The sequence below is a fragment of the Myotis lucifugus genome, unplaced genomic scaffold (assembly GCF_000147115.1).
Source record: "Myotis lucifugus unplaced genomic scaffold, Myoluc2.0 scaffold_341, whole genome shotgun sequence".
In the NCBI taxonomy this organism is placed as follows: domain Eukaryota; kingdom Metazoa; phylum Chordata; class Mammalia; order Chiroptera; family Vespertilionidae; genus Myotis; species Myotis lucifugus.
This window is the reverse complement of record NW_005871389.1, coordinates 433,813-455,517: the sequence shown is the minus strand read 5'-3', so window position 1 is coordinate 455,517 and position 21,705 is coordinate 433,813. Positions and strand designations below refer to the sequence as shown.

Below are 21,705 nucleotides of genomic sequence, written 5' to 3'. Positions count from 1 at the left end.
ATAAATAAACCCATGCCTTTATAGTCAAATAATATTTGACAAAGAAGGCAAAAACATACAATGGGTTAAATATAGTTTATTCAGCCCTAACCGGTTTGGCTCAGTGGATAGAGCGTCGGCCCGTGGACTAAAGGGTCCCGGGTTCGATTCTGGTCAAGGGCATGTACCTTGGTTGCGGGCACATCCCCAGTAGGAGGTGTGCAGGAGGCAGCTGATCGATGTTTCTGACTCTCTATCCCTCTCCCTCTCTGCAAAAAATCAATAAAAATATATTTTTTTAAAAAGATAGTCTATTCAATAAGTGGTGTTGGGAAAAATTAGACAGATATATGCAAAAAAAAAGGAAACTAGACCACCTTTTAATTTTTTAATCCTGACCCGAGGATATTTTTCCATTGATTTCTAGAGAGAGAGGAAGTGGGGAGGAGGAGGAGAGAGAAAGATCAATTGGTTGCCTCCCGCATGCACCCCAATCAGGGCTGGGGAACCTACAACCAAGGTATGTGCCCTTAACTGGGAATTGAACCCGAGAACCTTTGTCCGAGGGCTGACACTCTAACCACTGAGCAAACCAGCCAGGGCTAGGTCACCTTCTTACACCACACACAAGAATAAACTCAAAATGTATAAAAGAAAAAGAATGTATTAAAGACTTGAATGTTAAACTTGAAACCATAAAAATCCTAGAAGAAAACATAGGCAGTAAAATCTCGGACATTTCTTATAGCAATGTTTTTTTTCTGATATATCTTCTTGGGCAAAGGAAACAAAAGAAAAAATAAAGGACTTCCAGGCAAGATGGTGGTGTAGGTAAACACAGTACTCGCCTTCTCCCACAACCACATCACACTTACAACTAAACTACAGAACAACCATCACTCAGAACCACCTGAAACTGAGCTAAGTGGAAGTCCTACCACTGTGAAATTAAAGAAGAAGCCACATCAAGACCGGTAGGAGGGGGAGACACGGGAAGGCTGGTCCCACACCCAAGTTTGGCAGAGAAATATCAAGAGAGATAATGGGCTGTGGAGGTTTCCCTCCGAAGTGAGGGGTCCAAGCTCCACACTAGGCCCCCAGCCCAGTGCCAAGAAGAGAATTCCCCATACTTCTGGCTGTGAAAACCAGCAGGGATTGTGGCTGAGTGGGATGGAGGCTGCTGGAGTCCCAGGCATTAAAGGTTTCAGTCTCTTCCCTGGTGGGGTGGGGGTGGGGGGTGTGATCAATATTATGCTCTCACACCAATGTTTCTCTCTCTCTACCTCTTCTTTTCTTTCTGGAAATCAATACAAACATTTTTAAATGTTTATTTAAAAAATGGGCTAAGGACCTGAATAGACACTTCTTCAAAGAGGACATACAGATAGCCAATAGACATATGAAAATATGCTCAATGTGACACATCATCAGAGAAATGCAAATTAAAACCACAATGAGATATCACCTTACACCTGCCAGAATGGCTCTCATCAATAAACCAACAAACAAGTGTTGGCAAGGATGTGGAAAGGGGGAACCCTTGTGCACTGTTGGTGGGAATGTAGATTGGTGCAGCCACTGTGGAAAGCCACATGGAGACACCTCAAAAATTTAAAAATGGCCCTAGCCAATTTGGCTCAGTGGATAGAGCATCGGTCCAGGGACTGAAGGGTCCTGGGTTCAATTCCGGTCAAGGGCACATGCCTGGATTGCAGGCTCTATCCCTGGCCCCTGTCAGGGCGAGTGCAGGAAGCAACCAATAGATGTGTCTCTCTCACATAGATGTTTTTCTCTCTCTGTCTCTCCCCATCCCTTCCACTCTCTCTAAAAATCAATAGAAAAATATCCTTAGGTGAGGATTTAAAGATTTTTTTAAATGGAACTGCCTTATGACCCAGCAATTCCAAGTGTCCATCAATAGATGAGTGGATAAAATAGCTATGGTTCATTTACACAATGGGATACTACTCAGTCATTAAAAAAAAAAGGAGAAAATTAGAAAATTTTACCCTTTGTGACAGCATGGATGGACCTGGAGAACATTATACTAAGTGAAATTAGCCAGTCAGAGAAAAAGTACTATATGATTTCACTCATATGTGGAATCTAATGAACAAACTGAACTAACAAGCAAGATAAAAACAGATTCATAGGTAGAGAATAGGCTGACAGCTCTGGAGGAGAGGGCCCGAGAGGGTTGGAGGGATTGAGCAAAAAAGAAAGAGCAAGAACTCATGGACACAGACAACAGTGTGGTGATTGCGGAGGGGAGGGGTGTGGGTGGAGGTGGAGGAGAATAAAGTGGGGATAAATGGTGATGGGAAAAATATATATTAAAAAATAAAGTGAAAAAAATACTGTCAGATCAGTTTTAAATAAATTATGATTCATATAAATAATTTCTTTCTTAAAAATTCTAGAGCACCTGGCCAGCGTAGCTCGGTGATTGAGTGTTGACTTATGAACCAGGAGGTCTTGGTCTGATTGTCAGTCATGGGCGTGCAGGAGACAGCCAATCGATGATTCTCTCTCATCACTGATGTTTCCATCTGTCTCTTCCTCTCCCTTCCTCTCTGAAATCAATAAAAATATATTTCTAAAAAATCCTAGAGCAATGAACACTGTCCAATAGAGGTACAATGCAAGCTACATGTATAGTTAGTATTTTTCTAGTAGCTACATTTTCATATGAAGTTTTGGCAATCTGGAGTATATTTTATGAAATTAATTTAATAATATACTTTCTTTAATCCAATAGATCTAAACTAGTATTATTTTGATGTGTGATCAGTATAAAAATTATTGAGATATTTTTATTCTCTTTTTCATCCTAAGTCTTGGAAATCCAATGTGTATTTTATGGCAGCTCACCTAATGCTGACACCCACTTTTCATTTTAGATACTTGATCTGTACTTAGACTCCATAAAACATACGGTGGAAAAGCAGATTTTCACATCCCGGGTGTTCCAAATGTTCTTACATATTTTCCAATCATTGAATTGGGAACCAGACATTATTTTTGGTTTGTTTTTACTTTTTATTTGAAGTTGTTTTCAATGTACGGAAGAGAATATACGTTTTTAAATGTAAATGAGCATTAACTCCATTCCTGGGACAGCACAGCCACATTTCAAGGGCTCAGTAGCCATACTGGGCGAGTGGCCAGTGAATGGGATGGTGCGAGGTAGAACAATTCCCTGATCACAGAAAGTTCTATCAGACAGTGCCAGGCTGTAGATTTGAGCTCCACTGACTAAGTGGGAGAGAAGTTTAGGGTTACATTCAGAGGGGAGAGTTGAGGTTCTTGATCATAATGGCTCTAGCTGTGTGTACTCAGGCAATAGACAGATGTGTCTCTCTGGGCCTCAGTTTTCTCACCTGTGAAATGGGCAGCTCCAGGGCTGCAGACCCAAGGTCATAGATTTCCTCTCCAGGGGTTGTGGTCCTGGGATGACTTCATGACCACTCCTGGGGACGGGAAGGACTGGGATTGGAGGGAAATTAGCCAGGACAGGCCCAGAGGAGCTATTTTTGAGCCCTTAGTGACTGTGAAACACCAAGTGAATATAAAATCAAGTTCACACTGGCTCTCCCTGCAAACAGGCCAGGCTCTCTTTCACCTCCAGGCCTTTGCATTGGTTGTTCCTTCTGCCAGGAACTCTCTTCCCCTGACCCCTATCTACCTGGTGAGTTCTTACTTAACCTTCAAACCCAATCCCACTGTGTCCCTCTCCGACAGAGCCCCAGACTTAATCCTCTTGTAACCAACTCTGTCTTCTCCAGATCAGAGAAGAGTCTGGGAAAGTCGAGAAAGGGCAGGGTCAAGGTGGGACCTGAGAGCTTTGGGACCTATCCCACCTTCCCTGGGGACCCTCCCCGGGCAGAGAAACCGTCATGTTGCCTAAGTGCCAGGAGAAAGTGGACTCGGGTCAGACGGTCTTCGTTGGAATTCGAGCTCCGCCACTTCCTCACTCTGCATCACTGGCCTGTTTTCTCATCTGTAAAACAGGAGTCATACCGGTGCCCCCTCAGGACTCGGGGATATTAACCTTGGTGGCCCACGTGTGCCCCCTCGGCATGGGTTATTTTTATCAGTGATACTGTCTCCACTCTCCCTCCTCCCAGCTGCTCTGACCCATGGATCCGCTCGACTGGCACCATTAGCTCCCTGGGGGGCTGTTACAGCTGCTTTTGGCCTGTGCTTCTTCTCCTACCTGTGTGTGTCCCCCGAGTCCATGTGGTCCCCTGAGTCGACAATGGACTCTCTCACCACAGCTCCTAATGGGTGGGCAGGGCCAGTATCCTCTGGGCAGGGGGGGGGGGACCCAGCCAGGCCACCTTGGGGGAGCCCCCCACCCACCCACTCCTGCTTCTCCTGCTGTGGACATGGACATTCAGCACCCCACTGCTCAGAGCTGTGGCCTGGCATAGCTGACTGCCACTCGGCCACCAACCGCAGCATGTACCCTCAGGTGGGCGCGGCCCTCGTGCATCCTAGAGGTTAGCTGCTGACCGCAGGCCCAGCTTCCTCCTTCCCTGAGGCCGACCAGCCAGTGCTGTGTCTGGTTTAACATGAAACTGCCTTGGCTACTGCCCACAACTGAGTGCCCTGAATGGGTACTTCAATCTCCCATGTCCTACTGCAGAGACTCGGACATCTTCGGGTGGTATGGCTGGCTGGAGCCATGGCCTGGCCAGTCGGCCAACGCACCGGTCAACCTCTCAGCTAAGACCGAGCTGGTGGCCTGGGTAGTGTCCGACCGGACGAAGGATTCAACCAGATGCTCTAAATTCATCTCCAAGTGGACGTGGATGGGCGCTCCCACAAGCTACTGCCACAGGCATTCATGACCTAGTGCCTGTCCCAGTACAAGTGTGACCTGGCTTTGCAGAACTTGTACCCCAACTACATCACAGAGAAGCTGGGGAAGCATGCGCTGCCGGCCTGGACCATGCCCATGGCGTTTTGCCCCAGCAGGAGGAACCACAAACAATTCCCGCCGCCCAACACCTTCGTCCACATGGACAGCTCCCAGAGCCCCAAGGAGCTGGCCCAAGATCTGCTGGCCCTGGACAAAGACCATGTCGGCTCCCTGAGCTACTTCCACTGGCGGGAGATGCTGCAGCCTTGATCCTTCAGTGGGGCCCTGATGTTGTGCAAGGCCTGCTGGCGGCTGTAGCAGGAGCCCACCTACCAGACAGTGACCAGCATTGCTTCTTGGTTCACATGGGCCGACCAGCCTGGGGCCTCACGTGCCAGCGCTTCTGCTTTAAGGAACCTCACCCGACAGGGGCCTCACCCACTGGGGATGCGGAGAGGGAGTATCACGTGCTGGGGCCCTCACCTCCCAGGAATCTCACCTCCTGGAGACCGTGGTTGTTGATCTCACTTACCTGGGACTTCACCAACTGGGCACCTCTGCTGCCAAGAATCTGGGCTACGGGGCCTTAACCTGCCAGGGGCCTCAGCTGCTGGAAATGCTGGCTTCTGCGGACTTCACCTACCAAGGCGCTCACTGCCGTGGCCCCGCTGGGTCTGCTTGCAGCTGGGTAACTGCCTGTGGGGCAGGCAGGCAGGCAGGCAGGCAATATTGGTACCATTTTCCAGATGGGAACGTTCTGATAAAAACTGATGTGTCCTCCCCTATTCTAGAACAGCGGTTCTCACCCCAGGGTGACTCTGTTCCCCCCCCCCCCCCACCACCACCACCACCACACTCGGCAACGTCTGGAGACATTTGTAGTTGTCAAGACTTGGGGTGGGCTGATAGCATCGAGTGGGTAGGAGTCAGGAATGCTGCTCAGCAGCCTGCATGGCTCCCAGACCCAGAATGGTCGGCTACAAATGTCGAGAGGTGTAAAACCCATTGAGAGCAAGCCCTTCAGGCAGAGTGGGGAGAGGAAGGCCCAGAGGGACTGGAAAGCGGGGGCCAGGCTGTCTTGGGGTTAGTGTGGGCAGGGCTGGCACAAGGGCAGGGCCCACCCCTCAAAGGAGAGCGGGGAGAAGAGTGTGACGCTGTGTGTGACACGTGAGCATGCAGGCAGAATGTGTGAGCCTGGGTCTCTTTTTTTTTTTTTTTTTTTGTTAATCCTCACCTGAGGATATTTTTCCATTGATGTTTTTTAGAAAGAGTGGAAGGGAGAGGGAGAGACAGAAACATTGATGTGAGAGAGACATCAATTGGTTGCCTCCTGCAGGCACCCCGACCAGGTCAGGGGAACCTGCAACTAAGGTACATGCCCTTGACCAGAATTGAACCCGGGACCCTTCAGTCTGACACTCTATCCACTGAGCCAAACTGGCTGGGGCTTATGTCCTTTTATTTTCGAATGAGTGGTGACTTTGAGGGTGCCCCTCTCTGAGTGTGCAGTTCTGAGCGTGAATGACAACTGAGCGTGTAAGCATGTGGGCTGTGGGTCTACGTGTGATCCTGTCTGCTAAGCCCCATGTGGGTGGCAATCTCTGCGCCGTGTGTGTGTGTGTGTGTGTGTGTGTGTGTGAGACATGAGTTGAGAACCCCTGCCCAGGGGTCTGTGGGGGCAGCTCTGTTTACATTTCAGTTATTTGGCGGGCTAAGCCAGAGCTCTGTGGTTGGGATGCTGGATCTGGGTGGGAGACGGGAGGCTGAGGTCCCTGGAGGCTGGGGGAGTGTGTGTGTGTGTGTGTGTGTGTGTGTGTGTACGCGCGTATACACACACACCCTGAGGCAGCCACAAACCCAGGCTCCAAAGCCTGCTGTGTGTCCTGAGCGCAGCAACGTCCCTCTTTGGAGCTCAGAGCCATCTACAATGGGGAAACTGAGGCTCAGCTTCTGCAGTGTCTGGGAACCCCAGCCTCTGCCACACTGGGCTGAGTCAGCCCAAACAGTGGAGAAATACACCACCCCAAACCTCAGAGTCAGAATACTGCGGGGGCAGGCAAGGGCCCCAGCCGGCCTCCATCCTGAAATTGCCTTCCAAACAGACCACCCACTGGCTGGGTGGGGCCTGGCTGCCAGCCATGCTTTTGGAGCTCCATGTAAGTCCTTCCCGTTAGCTGCCTCAAGTTTCTCTAGTTGCAACCAGAGCCCTGGGGAGCAGGGAGCTGGGGGAGGTGCCTGCCTGACTAGGTGATCCTTCTTGGGACAGCTTCTGATTCGAGCCCTCCAGCTTCTGGACATGGATTGGGTCTGGGATGGATGTGGTGGTTAGAGGGTGGTCCTGAACTTGGATGTGCAGGAGGGAAGGGAGGGGGCCCATCTAGGGAAACAGCAAAGCGGGGGAAGGGGATGTTCTCTTGGGAGTCCCCAGCCTGAGGGGCTGGAGGGGAAGAGTCCACACCCTCTGGTCTTTTGGGCGCCAGCCCTCTTCTTGCAGCACCTACCCCCTCACCCGTCCCTCCTCAGACCATGGGACCCACGGATCCCTCCCCCAGCTCTGGGAATTCAAAACCCTGTGCCCTTCCTCGGCCTGCCAAACGTCAAGGTGACACTGCAGGCAAATCTAAACACCGCCCAGTGCTTTTTCCATCTTCCACGGGGGCTCCTCATAAATCCCCCCTGGAACTCGGGCCAGGGTTTTTATGGGCCAGGACCTCGATCCCTCGGGACCAGCTCTGCCCCAACAGGCGCCAGTTTGGGGGTGGATGGGGCTGGCGCCCTCCCCAGAGCGATCCCCGCAGGGAGATGGGCAGCGCGTGTGTATTTTTAGCTGGTAAAAGGAGATAGTGGCTTCAGTTCACTCGTGGGGGCTGACCCAGCCTGAGGATGCCCGTCCGGTGAGGGAGGCCCGGTCCACCTGGACCTCAGCCTCCCCTCTGCACAGTGACTCCGCCCTCCTCCACCGACTTCACTGCTCCCGTTCCCTCCCCAGAAGCGCACGGTGTGGAGGTGGGAATGGGGACACGTTGGGATCACTGGTCCAGCTGGCCTGTCTCCTCTTCTACATGGTGATCCTTCTCCCTCCCCAGAAGCACATCATGCTGGGGAGGAGCCCAGGGGCCTGCAGGGAGGTGGCAGGGCAGTCCCCGCCGACAATGCCCCCGTTAACCCCATTTCCCCACTTGTACTCCAGAAACAGGACCCTCTTTGAATCTTTCCTTTCTCCCCACCATGCAGGTGACACCCGCGCCCATCCCCCTTTTCCCCGGGGAGAGGGGGCCACTTCCTCACACGTCCTCCTGCCCCTCCCGGAGGCGGACACCCTCGGGGCGCACAATCAAGACCCGCATCGACTTTCCACACTTTATCTCTGTACAGTTATCGCGAGAGTCCGGAAACCTCGACGGCATCTTCTGCGCATGGGCAGTCTGTCGCGGGGTTTGACAGCTGGAACGGTGGGTGCTGTCCGGCCGGGACCGGTGAGGTAGGGTCACACGCAGGCGCACTCGCGCGCCGACAGCTCGTGCACCGTGTGGTAGCGGCTGTTCGTGTCCAGAAAAGACACTTCGTCCTCGTAGGCCGTCGGGCGGCAGCAGGGCTGTGCGCGAATCCTCTCCCGCCGCACGCGCCGCCGCTGGCGCAGGCGCCGCAGGCCCAGGTCGTAGACGCGCGTGGCCGCCTCGCACGCGCCTGCGCAGTAGCGGAACAGCACCGTCTCTTCGGACGTGTAGCCCAGGCCCAACTCGCTCACGCGCACCTCGAGCTCGCGCAGCCCGCATGGTCGCGTCCCCGACCGCGCACGCGCGCGCCGCCGCCGGGGCCCAGTCCGACGGCGCACACTTGGGGACCGCCCTGCCCAGGGCGTCAGCTCGCGCAGTTCCACGGCGTCCGGGGCGCCCTGCAGTAGTGCACGGTCTGCGAGGGGAGGGAGAGAAGGGATGGGAGTCAGTGGGTGGGTGGGAGGGAGTCCTCTACCCTCGCTCTTCCCTGCAAAAATGACCCTTGTGGGGGCGCTGGGCGCTAGCCCATTTCCCAATTCCTGCCCCCGCGCCCCCGTGCCCTCTCTGGAAGGTGTTGGAGGGGTGCATATGCAGACCCCTACGCTGGGCCCCCAAGGTTACCAGCATCTCTCTTTGGACCCTGCCCTATGTTGAGCTGCTCAGAGCCTGGCTAACCCTTTCTTCGTTCCCTGGACCACTTTCCAGCCTGCCCCCCTGAGCTGAGCTCATCTGGGTGTCTCAGCCCCGCCCCCCAACGCTGTGATCCGATGCCTATGCTGGGCCCCCCCCAACTCCCCACCCTTTAGCTGAGCTGTATGGGTCTCTCCCTCATTCTCTGGGGTCCCTACTCAAAGCCCCAACATCTTCTGGGAGCCCTTGGGCTGCTCACAACCCCCCACCCCGTACCTGTTGCTCTACTGTGCAGCGGGACTCAGTTTCCCTATACAGAAACCCAAATCGGGTGTTTGGGCTTCTCAGAACACACAGAGGAGCAGCAGGCACTGAGGTCTGTGTGGGGACCCCACCCCATGGGTGGCAGCAGCTATTGTCAGGACCACTCCCATGTTATAGGTAAGGAAACTGGGTACCCAGAATAGCAGAGACTGGGCCAAGGCCACCCACTAGCAGGTGGCAGTGAGAGAGGAACCTGGACAGCATTTTTCCTGCCTCCATCGAGTACCCAAGTTTGGCCCAAGTTCAGCCCTCTCCTCCCACAGCTGCCCTCGGGAGGTGCCCAGAGTCACAGAATTCCAGGATCCCGTAGCCTAAATTTATTTCCCAAGAGGCCGGCCCTGCTCCAGGACAGTAAGTCCTTACTTAACATCACCGGTAGGTTCTTGGAACTCAGGCGAAATGACAAGGAATGAAACCCGTTTTACCAAAGGCTAATTAATATAAACATTCTTACGGCATCTCATCATTGGAACAAAACTAGGTTCAAGGAAATGACTTTATTCGAGGATCTGTTGTGCTCCGCAGCCCCAGGAAAGAAGTGCAGACTTTGGAATGGCTGGCAGGAGGCGCCCAGCCTGACAGGTTGCAGTCACAGGTTGGGAGGGGAAATCCTGAGTTTAGCCGGGACCTGCCCCCAAGGCTGGCACACCTGGCTGTCAAAAGAAGCATCTTACTGGGAAGCCTGAGGGGGAGGGACTGTCTGCTGCCCTGAGAGTGTCTGTTTCCACAGCAGGCCTCGGAGAGCAGACAAGCCCAGGCCCTGAGCCTAGCTCTGCCACTCTTCTTGTTCAACTCCAGGTAGGTGCTGGCCCTCCTCTGCCAGTATCCCTGTCTGTCCAGTGTGGCTCGCAGAGTCCTCACTGTGGCTGTGGCTGGGAGGGTGGGAAGTGGGGGATGAAGGAGCAGCCTTTTCCGAGTTCTTGCAGCCCAGGGCCAGTCTGGGATAGCCAGCACTCTCTGCTCTGGGCTTAGATTTGAGCCCGACTCACTTCTGGTGCCTAAAACTCCTCCACTTAGCGTGCACGCCTCAAGGTGTGCTTCTAGAGAGTTGTTTGGGGGGTTGCCAGATGAAATACAGATGCCCAGTTAAATCTGAATTTCAAATAAACAATGAATAATCTTTTAGTATATCTGTCCCTGCATCCCTCCAGCAGGCCAGGCCACGTGCACAGGGTCTGGAACACAAAGAGATGAGATCTGCTCCTCATTCCTCCAGCCTGAAATTTCACCATCAGCACATTAGTCCCAGGACCTTGAGGGGATCAACAGCCACTCCCTTCCCCCAGTACAGCTGGGCCCAGGGACAGGACACAGGACCGGCAGGCACCCGCCCATGGGCTGAGACTCTTCTCAGTGGATTCCACCATTGGTGCTTTGTCCCCAGGTCTTGGAACGCTAGCTTTTGGGGACCCACCCAGGTCTCTGGAACCCAGTGTCCTGGGAAGGGCTTTGCGGCCTACAAGGGCAAGTGTTGGGAACGGAAGTGCAGTCTGTGCCGGAGGCCGCCCTTGTCTATTGTGAGGACAAGAAAGAAGGACTGTGAGGCCTGGCAGGGCGGGTGTGCATGCAGCCTCCACCCGCAACCCCCACCCGCAGGCGCCAGGCATGCACTGGGCCTGTGGCTACACCACACTGCGTGGTCATGTGTGCACACACAAGGTTGGGGCCCATGCAGAACTTGCAGGAGGCAGGCACGAGGGTCAAGTGAGGAGTTGGGCCAGGTGGCCATTCTCCCCAGGTGGGAGTTTCACTTCTCGACCATACTGCCTTTTCCACGTCTCTCTCCCACCTTTGTCTCTGTCTCTGTGCATCTCTATATCTCTCTCTGTCGCCCCCGTTCTTGTTCCCTATCAACACATGCAGGTCACTGGGGCCTTGCGTCCAGCCTCCCCCTCCGGCCCCCCGCTGTGCTGCGGGTGGGGCCCCCCTGCCAGAGTTCCTAGGTCTAATCTCCATCTGGCCCCTGAGGGACTGAGTCTAATTCCTTGTGACAGCTAAGCCGAGAGACCCCAGTTCCCAGGAGCCACGCCCCCCCACACCCTGCCATTGGGGGATTTGCATCCTCCCTCCACCCCATCTTTAAAAAAGCTTCTGTGGCCTGGTTCCACTGCCTGACATTCCACCAGTATGGCTGTCCCTGTGTCGGGGGAAGGGCTTACACTGGGCCAGGCGGGCAATCCGTGCGTCCAGGGTTCGAGGTGGCCGGCGCAGCGGGGCCAACGCGGGTCCGAGGTGGTGGCTGAGGAGCAGGCCGTCCCGACACATCCAGATGGAGAGCACAGAGCTGCAGAGCACCGAGGCCAAGGCTGCTGCCTTCCAGCGCTGCATCCTCGGCCTGCGGGCACGGGAGGGTCAGCCAAACGGCCTCAGTCTGCCAGGCAACACACAGGTACAGCGTACTGGGCCAGGCACTGGGGACACAGTGGGCCCATGATTTTGAACCACTACTGCTTAATGCTGAATGATAACAGACATGATTCAGCAAGGAACCACAGAACATGGTTGTGAAAAACTGCTGCTAAGGAGGGTGTGGGCGCTGTGGCACGGGTTTCAGGGGACCACCCCATCTGGGGGTGCCAGAGTGCTTTCTGGAGGGTTGAGGAAAGTTGAGATTTGAACAAAAGTAGGAGTTGGCCAGGCAGAAGGGAGTGGCATCTCAGGCAGGAGGAACGGCCAGTGCAAAGGAACTGAGGCTGAACCAAGCTGGGCCAATCCAGCCAAGAGGTTGGGGTAGCTGGAGCCCAGTGTTTAGGGAAAGATTGAAAGATGAAGCATTCCCAACAGGGAGCATTGTGGGACAAGGGTGGCCAGGAGACCCGGCATTAGCATACAGTCTGGGGGCAGAAACCGTGGGGTTGACACTTGGTTCCTACATATGATGTTCTTCAGAGTGACTTGCTGTCCTTTCAGAGCCTGGGTTTACCCTCCAGACAGATAAACTGATGCCCAGAAAGGGGCTGCAATGAACCAAAGCTGTTCTCCACCCACTTCCAAGCTATTGCACAAGCCAGTCCTTCCACCCAGAACACTTTCTCTCCCCTGCCCTCTCATTCCTTTCAGTCTCAGCTTGGACCGGTGCCTCCTCCAGGAAGCCTTCCCTGACTGCTCCCCACACCCCAAGCCCTAAGCATCCCCCATTAGAAACCCATTACTCGGTGCTGTGACTACTGGGAACTTCGGGCTTAGTGCATACAGTAGGTGTTTAATAACCCTCTTACACCCCTATCCCCCTCAACCATGTCTGAGCAGCTCCCTGCTGCCTGGTGGCCCCAAGCCTGCGTTTACATTCCCCCACCCGGCTGCCTGTGCCGGCCCCGCACGGGGTCTGGCAACAGGCCCGGTGTAAACATTTACACAGAGCACTGAAAGCCGGGCTGGACGCGGGTCAGCGCCTGGGCTCGGCCGTGGGGTGCCGGGCGCCCCCAAGCGCACACCTCAGAGTGCAGACTGCTCACCCAGGTGAGAGCAATTTGCAGGCAATATGCATTTCATTTGTGTATTGTTTGTATTTCATTTGCATGTGATTTGCGTGGGCCTGGCCGTGCTTGGGTTAGGCCAGCGGTTCTCAACCTGTGGGTCGCGACCCCTTTGGGGGTCAAACGACCCTTTCACAGGGGTCGCCCAAGACCATCGGAAAACACATATACAATTACATATTGTTTTTGTGATTAATCACTATGCTTTAATTATGTTCAATTTGTAACAATGAAAGTACATCCTGATTCATAACAAAATTACAGTTATGAAGTAGCAACGAAAATAATTTTATGGTTGGGGGTCACCACAACATGAGGAGCTGTATTAAAGGGTCGCGGCATTAGGAAGGTTGAGAACCACTGGGTTAGGCAGAGCAAAGAGCTCTCCCCCTTCGCATGGATGCACAGGCACAGGACCTACACCCCCTGGACAGTAACAGTGGGCATTTACTAAGGTCCTGCTCTATACCAAACTGGGCGCTGAGCCCACGAGAGAGGCACTGTTATCTCCATTTTGCAGCTGAGGAAACTGAAGCACAAAACAGGGGCTTGTTCAAAGGCATTTCGCTAGAAAAGGACCTGAAATTCGAAGGCAGACACAACACACATGACATGGGCTGAGCTGGGCTTGGGAGCAAATGTCGTGGAGTCACCCTAAGGGCTTGCCACTATTTTATATCACAATTTTTATTACTGTTGATGGTGGTGGTAGAGAATGAGCTCCTAGACAGGGGGGCATATAACAAACCTGGATACCAGAGGGCACACCACCTGCAAAGGCCCTGGGGCAGGGCCAGGCCTGGCTCATTGAAGGAACAGGAGAGGGCCCCCTGTGGCTGTAGCAGAATGGCGGGGGGGTGGGGGGTGGGGGGGGTGTGACAGGATAGATCCCGCAGGAATTTGTGGGCTGCAGAGAAATATTTCATTCTCAAGGTTGTGCAGCAAATAGAGGTCAGCCCATTTGTCAAGTGCCCAAACCACCCCCTTTTATGCCAGATCCTGTTCTACAATCAATGCATATTAAGTCACTTCAACCTCACAAAGAGTCTTTATCCCCATTTCACAGATGGGAAAACTGAGGCCTAGAGTAGTCACATGACTTACCCAAGGTCACAGAGTTGGTAGGGGGAGACAGCAGGGAAACCCACCCAGGCTGAAGACCTCCGGGTGGATAGAGCATTGGCCTGTGGACTGAAGGGTGTCGGGTTCGATTCCGATCAAGGGCACGTACCATGGTTGTAGGCTCCTTCCCGGCTCTGGCCCTGGACGGATACATGCAAGAGGCAACCAATCGATGTGTTTCTCTCACATCAATGTTTCTCTCTGTTTTTCCCTCTCTCTTCCACTCTCTCTAAAAATCAATGGGAAAAAAATATATCCTTGGGAGAGGGTTAAAAAAAAAGTCCTCCGATGGGCATGGCTTTCTCTTACCCCAACTTCCTGCTTGCTCTCACACCCAGTCTTGGAATAGTGTGCCTCCGTCTCCCTGTTAGGCTGGAACAAGGCGGGCACAGCGCCAGGCCGTGGTCCTCTGTCTCCGCTAAGGGCTTCACTGGGGGCTGGAGAATGGATGCAACACCAGCCAAGAGATGGCCTGGCCACAGGAGTCCCCCTCCCTCCCCACCCCCCTCCCCGTGGCCTTGAAACACTAGACCCCACCAGAACTCTGATGGGGGACAGGAAAGCAGGGGGGGTTGACAATGGAGGGGGTCCAGCAAGCCAGCTGATAAGCATCAGTTAACAATGGATCTTTCTGTAAGGGGGTCACCCAACTGGTTTGTCTCTGGCAGGGACCTGACAGGGAGGGGGTGATGTGGGTGTGGTGGAGGGCACAGGGGAGGGGCCAGGTGTGCTTGTGTAATGGAGGCCTGGAGATCTGGGGAGGTGGGTGCCCTCACACACTCAGCATTCTTACTCTTGCACACACTGTATCCCACTCACACGTGGATGTTTTCACACACTCAGACACTCTCCCATCTACACACTCAGTGTTTTCATACTCACAACCATGCATTTGGACATTTTCACACACATTGAAACCCTCACATTCACACACTTGAGCACTGTCACACACACATTTAAGAGTTCTCACACTTACACCCAAACACTACCACACTCACACACTAGGGTATTTTCATATTCCTACTCAAACATTATCACATTCTTGGATGTGTTTACCCTTAATCTTCGAACAGTCACACACGTTTTCACACCCACATACTTGAACATGATCACACACATACACTTAAGCATTACCACACTCACACACTAATGTTTCACACTCACACTAATGTTCACACACACACCTGGGCATTTTTAGACTCGTGCATTATGGCGTTTGCACACTACCACATGCACATGCTAGCATGTTTCACACTCATGCACGTTCACACGTGGGCATTTTACATGGCATTCGAACATGATCACACTTGAACACAACCATGTTCTGCATTCCGGCTACATGCTCACATACACAGGGACACACACATGAACACGCCCTCAGTGCTCTTGGGTCATTAACTGCAAAGTTCCCAGGGGAATAGTGAACAGCACACACGGTGGGCTGCGAGCGAGGCACATGGCAGTGGAGGAGGCAGAATGACCCAGGAGAGAACTGACCTGCCAGAACCACTGGTACCCGGCCAAGGTCCACACCTGCTAGCATCTCAGGTGCCACTCACTCTGCCCAGACAGGTGTCACTCACTCTGCCGGTTCCCTTCCCAGCCCTCAGGCAATGTCCGGATCCTGGAGAGTCCTCACTGTCGAGGGAAGGGATTACCCTCCCTTCTTGGGGGCCAGGCCAGTCTGAACTGCAGCAAGAGGGATCGAGGCTAGACCTCCACCTCTAGCTGGAGGCACCGAATCCCCAGGGCTGGGTGGGGAGGGAGGGGAATGGGGGCTCAGAGAGGGGTGATGAATAGCCCGAAGTCACACAACCAGGTAGGTCCTTCTAATCACCCAAGGAGCAGACAATCAGGGTGAGGGTGTGTGGGTGTTTCTGGCAGCTTCCTTGGTGGTGCCAGGAAATGCTGCTCATTATCCCGGTGTCCAGGCAACGCCCCGGGGCTCTGCCTTTTCAGAGTTTCCCAGGGACCTACCTGTTCCCAGGGTTCACAGCCTCCATCCTGCAGAGCTCCTGGCCTCAGGGAGGCACCTGCTTCATGCTTGCACCCAGGGACAGGAAGGACAAGAGGTGACCCCTCCCTCAATCCACTCACTCCTCTAGTCTGGGGGAAGCCTGGCATTGAGGCTTGTCCCCATTGGGCAAACTCCTACTTATCCTTAAAGCCCTAGCTACTAAAGCCCCTCCTCCAGGAGCCTTCTCTGCTCCCCATCTTGGCACCCTGGTCACAGGTCCATCCCTCTTGTCAGCCCTGCAGCATAGCTATGTCCATGCCTGTCTTTCCTGGAGGAGGGGTTTCCGGAGGGGCAGTCTGGGCTGGGTGATCTCAATAGTTCTGTTCACAGAGGCATGAGCTGCCTGCAGCTCCTCAGTCTCCACGCTTTTGGTACCTCCCTCCATGTGCGCCCTTCTTCCTTTCTACCTCACTTCTGAACATGTCCCTGGTCCCACTGTAACTCAGTTTCCCCATCTTCAGAAAGTGTCCACAGGGGCCACCAGCACCACAGGAATGCCAGGGGAGAGCTGAGTGGGGTGGCTAGTAGGGCTGTCATTGTCCACAGGCAGAGCGAGCCACGCTGTGAAGTCACAGGGGCAGATGTGGGCGCGGCCTGCACACTGGGGAAGGGCGTGCGTCTGAATACTGCAGCACATGGACTCCAGACAGCCGAGTTGGATCCCTGCTCTGCCTCTTCCTGACTGAGCCTCAGTTTCCCCATCTGTACAACAGACTGCCCAGCACACCCTCCCCTACCTGGAGGGTCATTTAAGTTCTGGAAGTTCTGCAGAACCAGCCGACAGCAACAGCTGGGCCCACATGCTTGCACGCCCGTGCCTCTGTTTCCCCCATCAGTGCTAACAGCTCCTGGGCTGGCAGCTGGGCCTGTTCCTAGGACAGCCCTGCTTGTCTCCTTTCTCCCAGATGGCCCCTGGGGGTCCACTGATGGGGAAACTGAGGCCCCATGACAGGCGGAACTTGGGCCTCTCTCAAGGCAAGACTCAACGGTTCTGCAAAACAAGAAACAAATTCTGCAGCCCACAAAAATGTGTCCCCTCCCTCAGAGGGCCCCAGGGCCCAGCCCCACCTCATAGTGGGGATGGGGAGGCCAGGGCAGCCTCGAGCTGGCAACACACATCTGGGGGTAAACCAGGAACATCTGGCTAGCACAGCTGGTTCCGATGCTGGGTCTGCAGGGGTCGGGGGCCAGCCTCATGGCTGGCACTTTCACAGACACCCCAAGCAGACCCTTCCAGGCCTGGCCAGAGGTGGGGGCGTAGCCTCTCATCTTCTTCCCCCATGAGCTTCCTGCTGCCCAACTGCAAGCACCATTGCTGGCTCCCTGCTACTCTGAGAAGAGAGTGTCAGCCCCTGAGCTTATCTTAAGGGGCTCTGGGTTTGTCTTGGCCAAAGTGTAGCTGAGAGGCGGACAGAGAGAGTGACTTCTGGGGAGGACTGTGCTGGTTGCTTTGTGATAATAACAGAAGTAAAATAATAATAGCTAATGGTAACCCTAGCGAGCAACACTACTGGTGTAAGCACTTCATATGTAATGACTCGTAGCAAGGTATGAACTCTTTTACCCCCATTGTGTAGAGGGGGAAACTGAGGTCCAAAGAAGTGAAATGACTTGCTAAGGGTCAAGCAGAGTGTAAGTGAGATTTGAACTTAGTGGTTGGGCAAACTCCTACTCATCCCTCAAAGCCCCACCCCCAACACCCCAGTCTCCACATTCTTAACCACTGTAACCATATGACCTCTCTAACAACAATAACACCCAGCAGTGTTGGCGATTTCATTTATTTAGAGCCAAGCACTATGCTAAGGACTTTCCACATGTTTAATTCTCCCCACAGTCCCTGGAAAAAGCTGTTATTATTATTAGCCCCATTTTCCACACAGGGAAACTGAGGCTTGGAGAGGTAGAGTGATTTGGTCAAATAAGTGGTTGAACAGTGGTTGAGCCTGGGTCTGTCTCCCGACATTTTCTCGATGCCTCTACCATCCCTGGGCTCTGGGTAATAGGGGTAATGCTGAGGGGGAGAGGGAACATGGGGAGGATATGATAGGCTCTGCTTTTGGGGGGAAAAGCAGTTTCAGGGAAGTAAGAGGTTTCCTCAAAAACACACAGTAGAGCAGAACTAGCAAGTAAATAAAGGGCCAGATGGCAGAAAGCCCAGACAGCCAGGCTGGGCTCTGCACCTAACACATTAACTCAGCAAACACTTATTGAGCCCCTACTGTATGCTGGGCCAGGCAGGGAACTCAGGATGACCAAGGCCAACCTGGGCCCCACCCTTGCCAACTCGCTGTCCAATCAGGACAATGGATGCTAAATAAGAAATATATATGGTAATCTGGATGGTGACAGTACAACAACAGCAGCAAATAAAACGAGGTGAAGCAATAGGACCAGCGGTGGGAGGGCTGCTCTGAGGTTGAAGTGCTTCTCAGAGGAGGGAGCATCTGCGCTAGGACCAAGTGAAGATCTGGGGAGAGCATTCCAGGGGAGGAGCAAAGGCTCCGAGGTAGGGCTGTGCCTGCTCAAGGTGACCAGTGTCGCTGCAGCAATGGGACCAGGGCCAGTATGGGGAGATGAGCGAGGAGAGGGCACAGGGGCCCTATGACCTGCCTACAGGGTCAGTCCTCCATTCTCCACTGTGTCTGGAGCCCTCTTCTTACACCCACTGCTGTGTTCTCAGGGAGACAGGGCTGGCGAGTGTGTGTGGCATGGGGCCACAGCTTTTCCGATCCACGGACCTACCATTTCTAACCCAGCCCTCTGTGGCTAGACCAGCCGTGGGCAAACTACGGCCCGCAGGCCGGATCCGGCCCGTTTGAAATGAATAAAACTAAAAAAAAAAAAAAGACCGTACCCTTTTATGTAATGATGTTTACTTTGAATTTATATTAGTTCACACAAACACTCCATCCATGCTTTTGTTCCGGCCCTCCGGTCCAGTTTAAGAACCCATTGTGGCCCTCGAGTCAAAAAGTTTGCCCACCCCTGGGCTAGACCATAAAGTTCCCACCCACCTTGACCATATGAGGCTGGTCTGGGGCTGGCCCTGCAGGCAGCTGGGGCGGGCAGGAGGGGGCTCCCCAGGGTAGGATAACAGGATCAGCCTAATGAGGCCTGGCATAGCACATAGCTGAGCAGCTGGCTTGGGGCCCAGTGGGTGGTGTGAGGGATGTGGGTTGTCTGAGGGGCCAGGATATCACACAAAGCTGGTCAACAGGCAGAAATGGAAACTGAGGCACAGGCCACAGGCACAGCTCAAACCCTAACAATACTTTCCTGGGAATCGGGGTACCTGAGTCACTTCTTCCATCTCCCCAACTTCAAATGTTGCCTCAGGTCCCCAACACACCAAGCTATTTAGGCACGAATGGTGCCCTCTCTGTAATTTCTTCCTGCCCCGGGGCTCCTCTGCCCACCTTGGGAGACCAGGAAAGATACATCTGCAGAGAATCCCTCCGCCCCTCAGCAGAGAGGCTGGCCCACTGGTACCGCATGTGTTAAAGCCCCGTGCCTCTCTCCTCCGTATTTCCAGCCCCCACCTGCAGTAATCCACCTTTGAATACCCCAGCCCGGTGCTCCCTCGGCCAGCCTTTCAGAAAGTCTCTCCTTCCCACATCCACCCAGGCGCCCTGGATGTGCCACAGCCAACCAGCCTGCTCTTTCCTGCCCATGTAGTTCCCGCCACCTGGAATGCCCTTTGTGTTCTCACCTTAGAAAACTCCTACTCACCCGGCACAGCCCTAGCTCGCACTCCTCCTCTGGAAAGCCTTCCCTGGCTGCCCTACCCTGAGATCGAGTCTTTGTTCCCCACTTTGGGCGCCACCCTTGGTCTAAGTGTGTTGCCCTTGAAGGACAGAGCTAAGGAGCCCTTTTACCAAACAGGCAGCCGTACCATTTCTGTCCAACATTTGTTGAAACAGTCTCTTGATTGTGTCTTACCCGGAGGGCTGGGCTACAGACTGTTTGGTTCCTTCTCTTGCTTTAGACGCTTCATATCCTCTGCTCCCCACCCCCCGCCCCTGAAAACCGGGGCCTGAAACTTGAGGGACAAGCGCTCATGGTGGAATTTCAGACACTGCCCAGCGGCAGAGGGGGGATGCTTGGTTTCCTTTCCCGCAACCCCTAGAGCCAGCTCTTTGCAACTGGCCGCGGGCAGGCTGGGCGGCCCAGGAGTGGCTTCAGAACTCCAATCACCGGGACTACTGGGGTGAAGGGCCTTGGGAGAAGGGCCCCAAGGCGAGGGGCTGAAGGTGGGGAGAAGCTGGTAAAGTTGGGAGTCTTCCCTCCACTGCCATCAGCCTAGACCAGTCACGCCCCACTGGGGCTTCCTCAGCCTGGGGCACTTAAAGACAGACAAAGAGTGTCCGGGAACAGAGAGAAAGATGTTGGGCCTGGAGAGGGCAGGGCGGGCGGGCAGGCAGGAGTGAGGAACCTCAGGAGTCCAGCCTCCCATGCCCCCTTCCCGGCCCCTGGCCCTGCTCCCTGGATCTGGACTGGTGGCCCAGCCTTGCAGGTAACCACAAGCCCGCTAAACAGGGCCAGTGTCACCGCCAGACATGCTGTGGCTTCCTGCGGAGGGGGCAGTGGGGACCAACCCCTGGGCGGGCCGGTTTCCCCTCTAGCCCCGCCCCAAATCTGCCCACCCTCTGCAGCCCCCTCGGCCCGATGAATCCTAACCCCCAAACCGCTCCTCCTGGGAGAATTTTGAGACTATTCTGAACAAGATAATGTCTCTTAAAAAGCAAGAAAGCAAAGTACAGCCCCCTCTCCTTCAAATCCGGTTTTTGCCCTGAAGGACACCCCCTCCCCCCCAAAAAGGTTTCGCGCCCTCTTGTGGCTGAACAAGTGGCTCCAGGAGCCGAGAGAGCCGGGCCCTCACCGGAGGACACCGTGTCCCCGGCGGCGGCGGCGGCAGCGCGCGGGGCAGGCGGCTGGAACGCGCCACTGACAGATGTTTACTTCTGAGCGCAGCTGGGCCGCGACGGCAACCCCTGTCCAGGGTCTGCGGGATCGGGGAGCCCCCCACGGCCCGTTGTGGACCGAAAGGCAGAAGGGGGTCTGGAGCTCGCTCTCCTAAGGGCTGTGGAGGGCATTCCAGCGGCCCCGCGCCCACTCCCCTCGGACGCACACATGGGGCTGGAGGAGACAGAGGTGCGCCTGCCCGTCGGACAGGGAGCCGCCCCCTCCCAGGTCCCGACTTGAGAGGCACTGAGATCGCCCTCCCCGCGCGGACCTGTTGCCCCTTGACCCCATCCTCACACAAACGCCAGGGGGGGAGCGACTGGTCTGTCCCGAGCCCTAGAAGCCCCCAGACCCCCGTATATGGAGCCGGTCGTCCCCCCACTTTGGTCCCCCGCTCGCCCTTGCTTACCTGCTGGGGCGCCCGACTACCCGTCAGTGGTGGCCGCGCCTGCCGCCCGCGCCGGCCCCGGCCCCTGCCCCTGCCGCCGCGACCGCCATCCGGGCCGCCGGGGCCCGCGGCGGCTGGGGGGGGCCCGGGCCTGAGGGGGCGGCCGCGGGGGGGGCGCGGCGCTGCCTTCCATAGTGGCTGCACCCCTCCGGGCTCGCTCAGCCGCGGACAAGTGTTCCTTTTTCTCGACATCCTCTCCAGCACTTGTCGTTTGTTGATATGTTGATGATGGCCATTTCTGACAGGTGTGAGATGATAGCCTCATTGTTGTTTTGATTTGCTCTCTCGGATGATAAGTGACTTTGAGCCATGTATCCTATGACTCTTGCTTTGTTGATTGCCTCCTTTTCAAATGTGTCTATTTAAATCATTTGCCCTTATTT

General features: G+C 54.7%; 2 protein-coding genes across 8 annotated transcripts; one reads left to right on the top strand and one right to left on the bottom strand.

The window, feature by feature from the left end:
• Nucleotides 1-3,875: 3,875 nt before the first annotated feature.
• On the top strand, nucleotides 3,876-8,284 carry LOC102420280 (galactoside 3(4)-L-fucosyltransferase). Its single transcript, XM_014466447.2, is given in 9 exon segments — nucleotides 3,876-3,909; nucleotides 4,295-4,385; nucleotides 4,387-4,473; nucleotides 4,475-4,565; nucleotides 4,567-4,609; nucleotides 4,612-4,761; nucleotides 4,764-5,236; nucleotides 5,334-5,531; nucleotides 8,078-8,284. Coding segments are annotated over 9 exon segments (1,374 nt in total).
• Nucleotides 8,190-21,400, bottom strand: NRTN (neurturin). Of its 7 annotated transcripts, none has more exons than XM_006101095.3 (3): nucleotides 21,284-21,400; nucleotides 11,454-11,629; nucleotides 8,190-8,755 (listed from the first exon to the last, which is right to left on the bottom strand). In XM_006101095.3, the coding sequence occupies exons 2-3, from the start codon at nucleotides 11,620-11,622 to the stop codon at nucleotides 8,331-8,333; spliced, it is 594 nt and encodes a 197-aa protein (XP_006101157.1). In that variant the 5' UTR covers nucleotides 11,623-11,629; nucleotides 21,284-21,400; the 3' UTR covers nucleotides 8,190-8,330. The 7 variants fall into 7 exon arrangements, with proteins under 7 accessions (XP_006101157.1, XP_006101159.1, XP_014321949.1 ...); XM_006101097.3 differs by having other exon boundaries at nucleotides 11,454-11,665; nucleotides 21,284-21,378; XM_014466463.2 differs by having other exon boundaries at nucleotides 11,454-11,705; nucleotides 21,284-21,377.
• Between the last annotated feature and the right edge of the window lie 305 nt (nucleotides 21,401-21,705).

Bases quoted from the DNA above. Each gene is read 5' to 3' on its own strand.
- NRTN (XM_023764633.1), bottom strand. From the start codon at position 14,046: ATGTATCCGTCCAGGGCCAGAGCCGGGAAGGAGCCTACAACCATGGTA. The intron at 11,630-13,918 runs GTGGGTTTCCCT...CCGTGCCCGCAG, and splicing joins CCCGGAGGTCTTCAGCCTGG to GCCGAGGATGCAGCGCTGGA. The intron at 8,756-11,453 runs GTAAGCCCTTCC...CTCCCCTCGCAG, and splicing joins GATTGCCCGCCTGGCCCAGT to ACCGTGCACTACTGCAGGGC.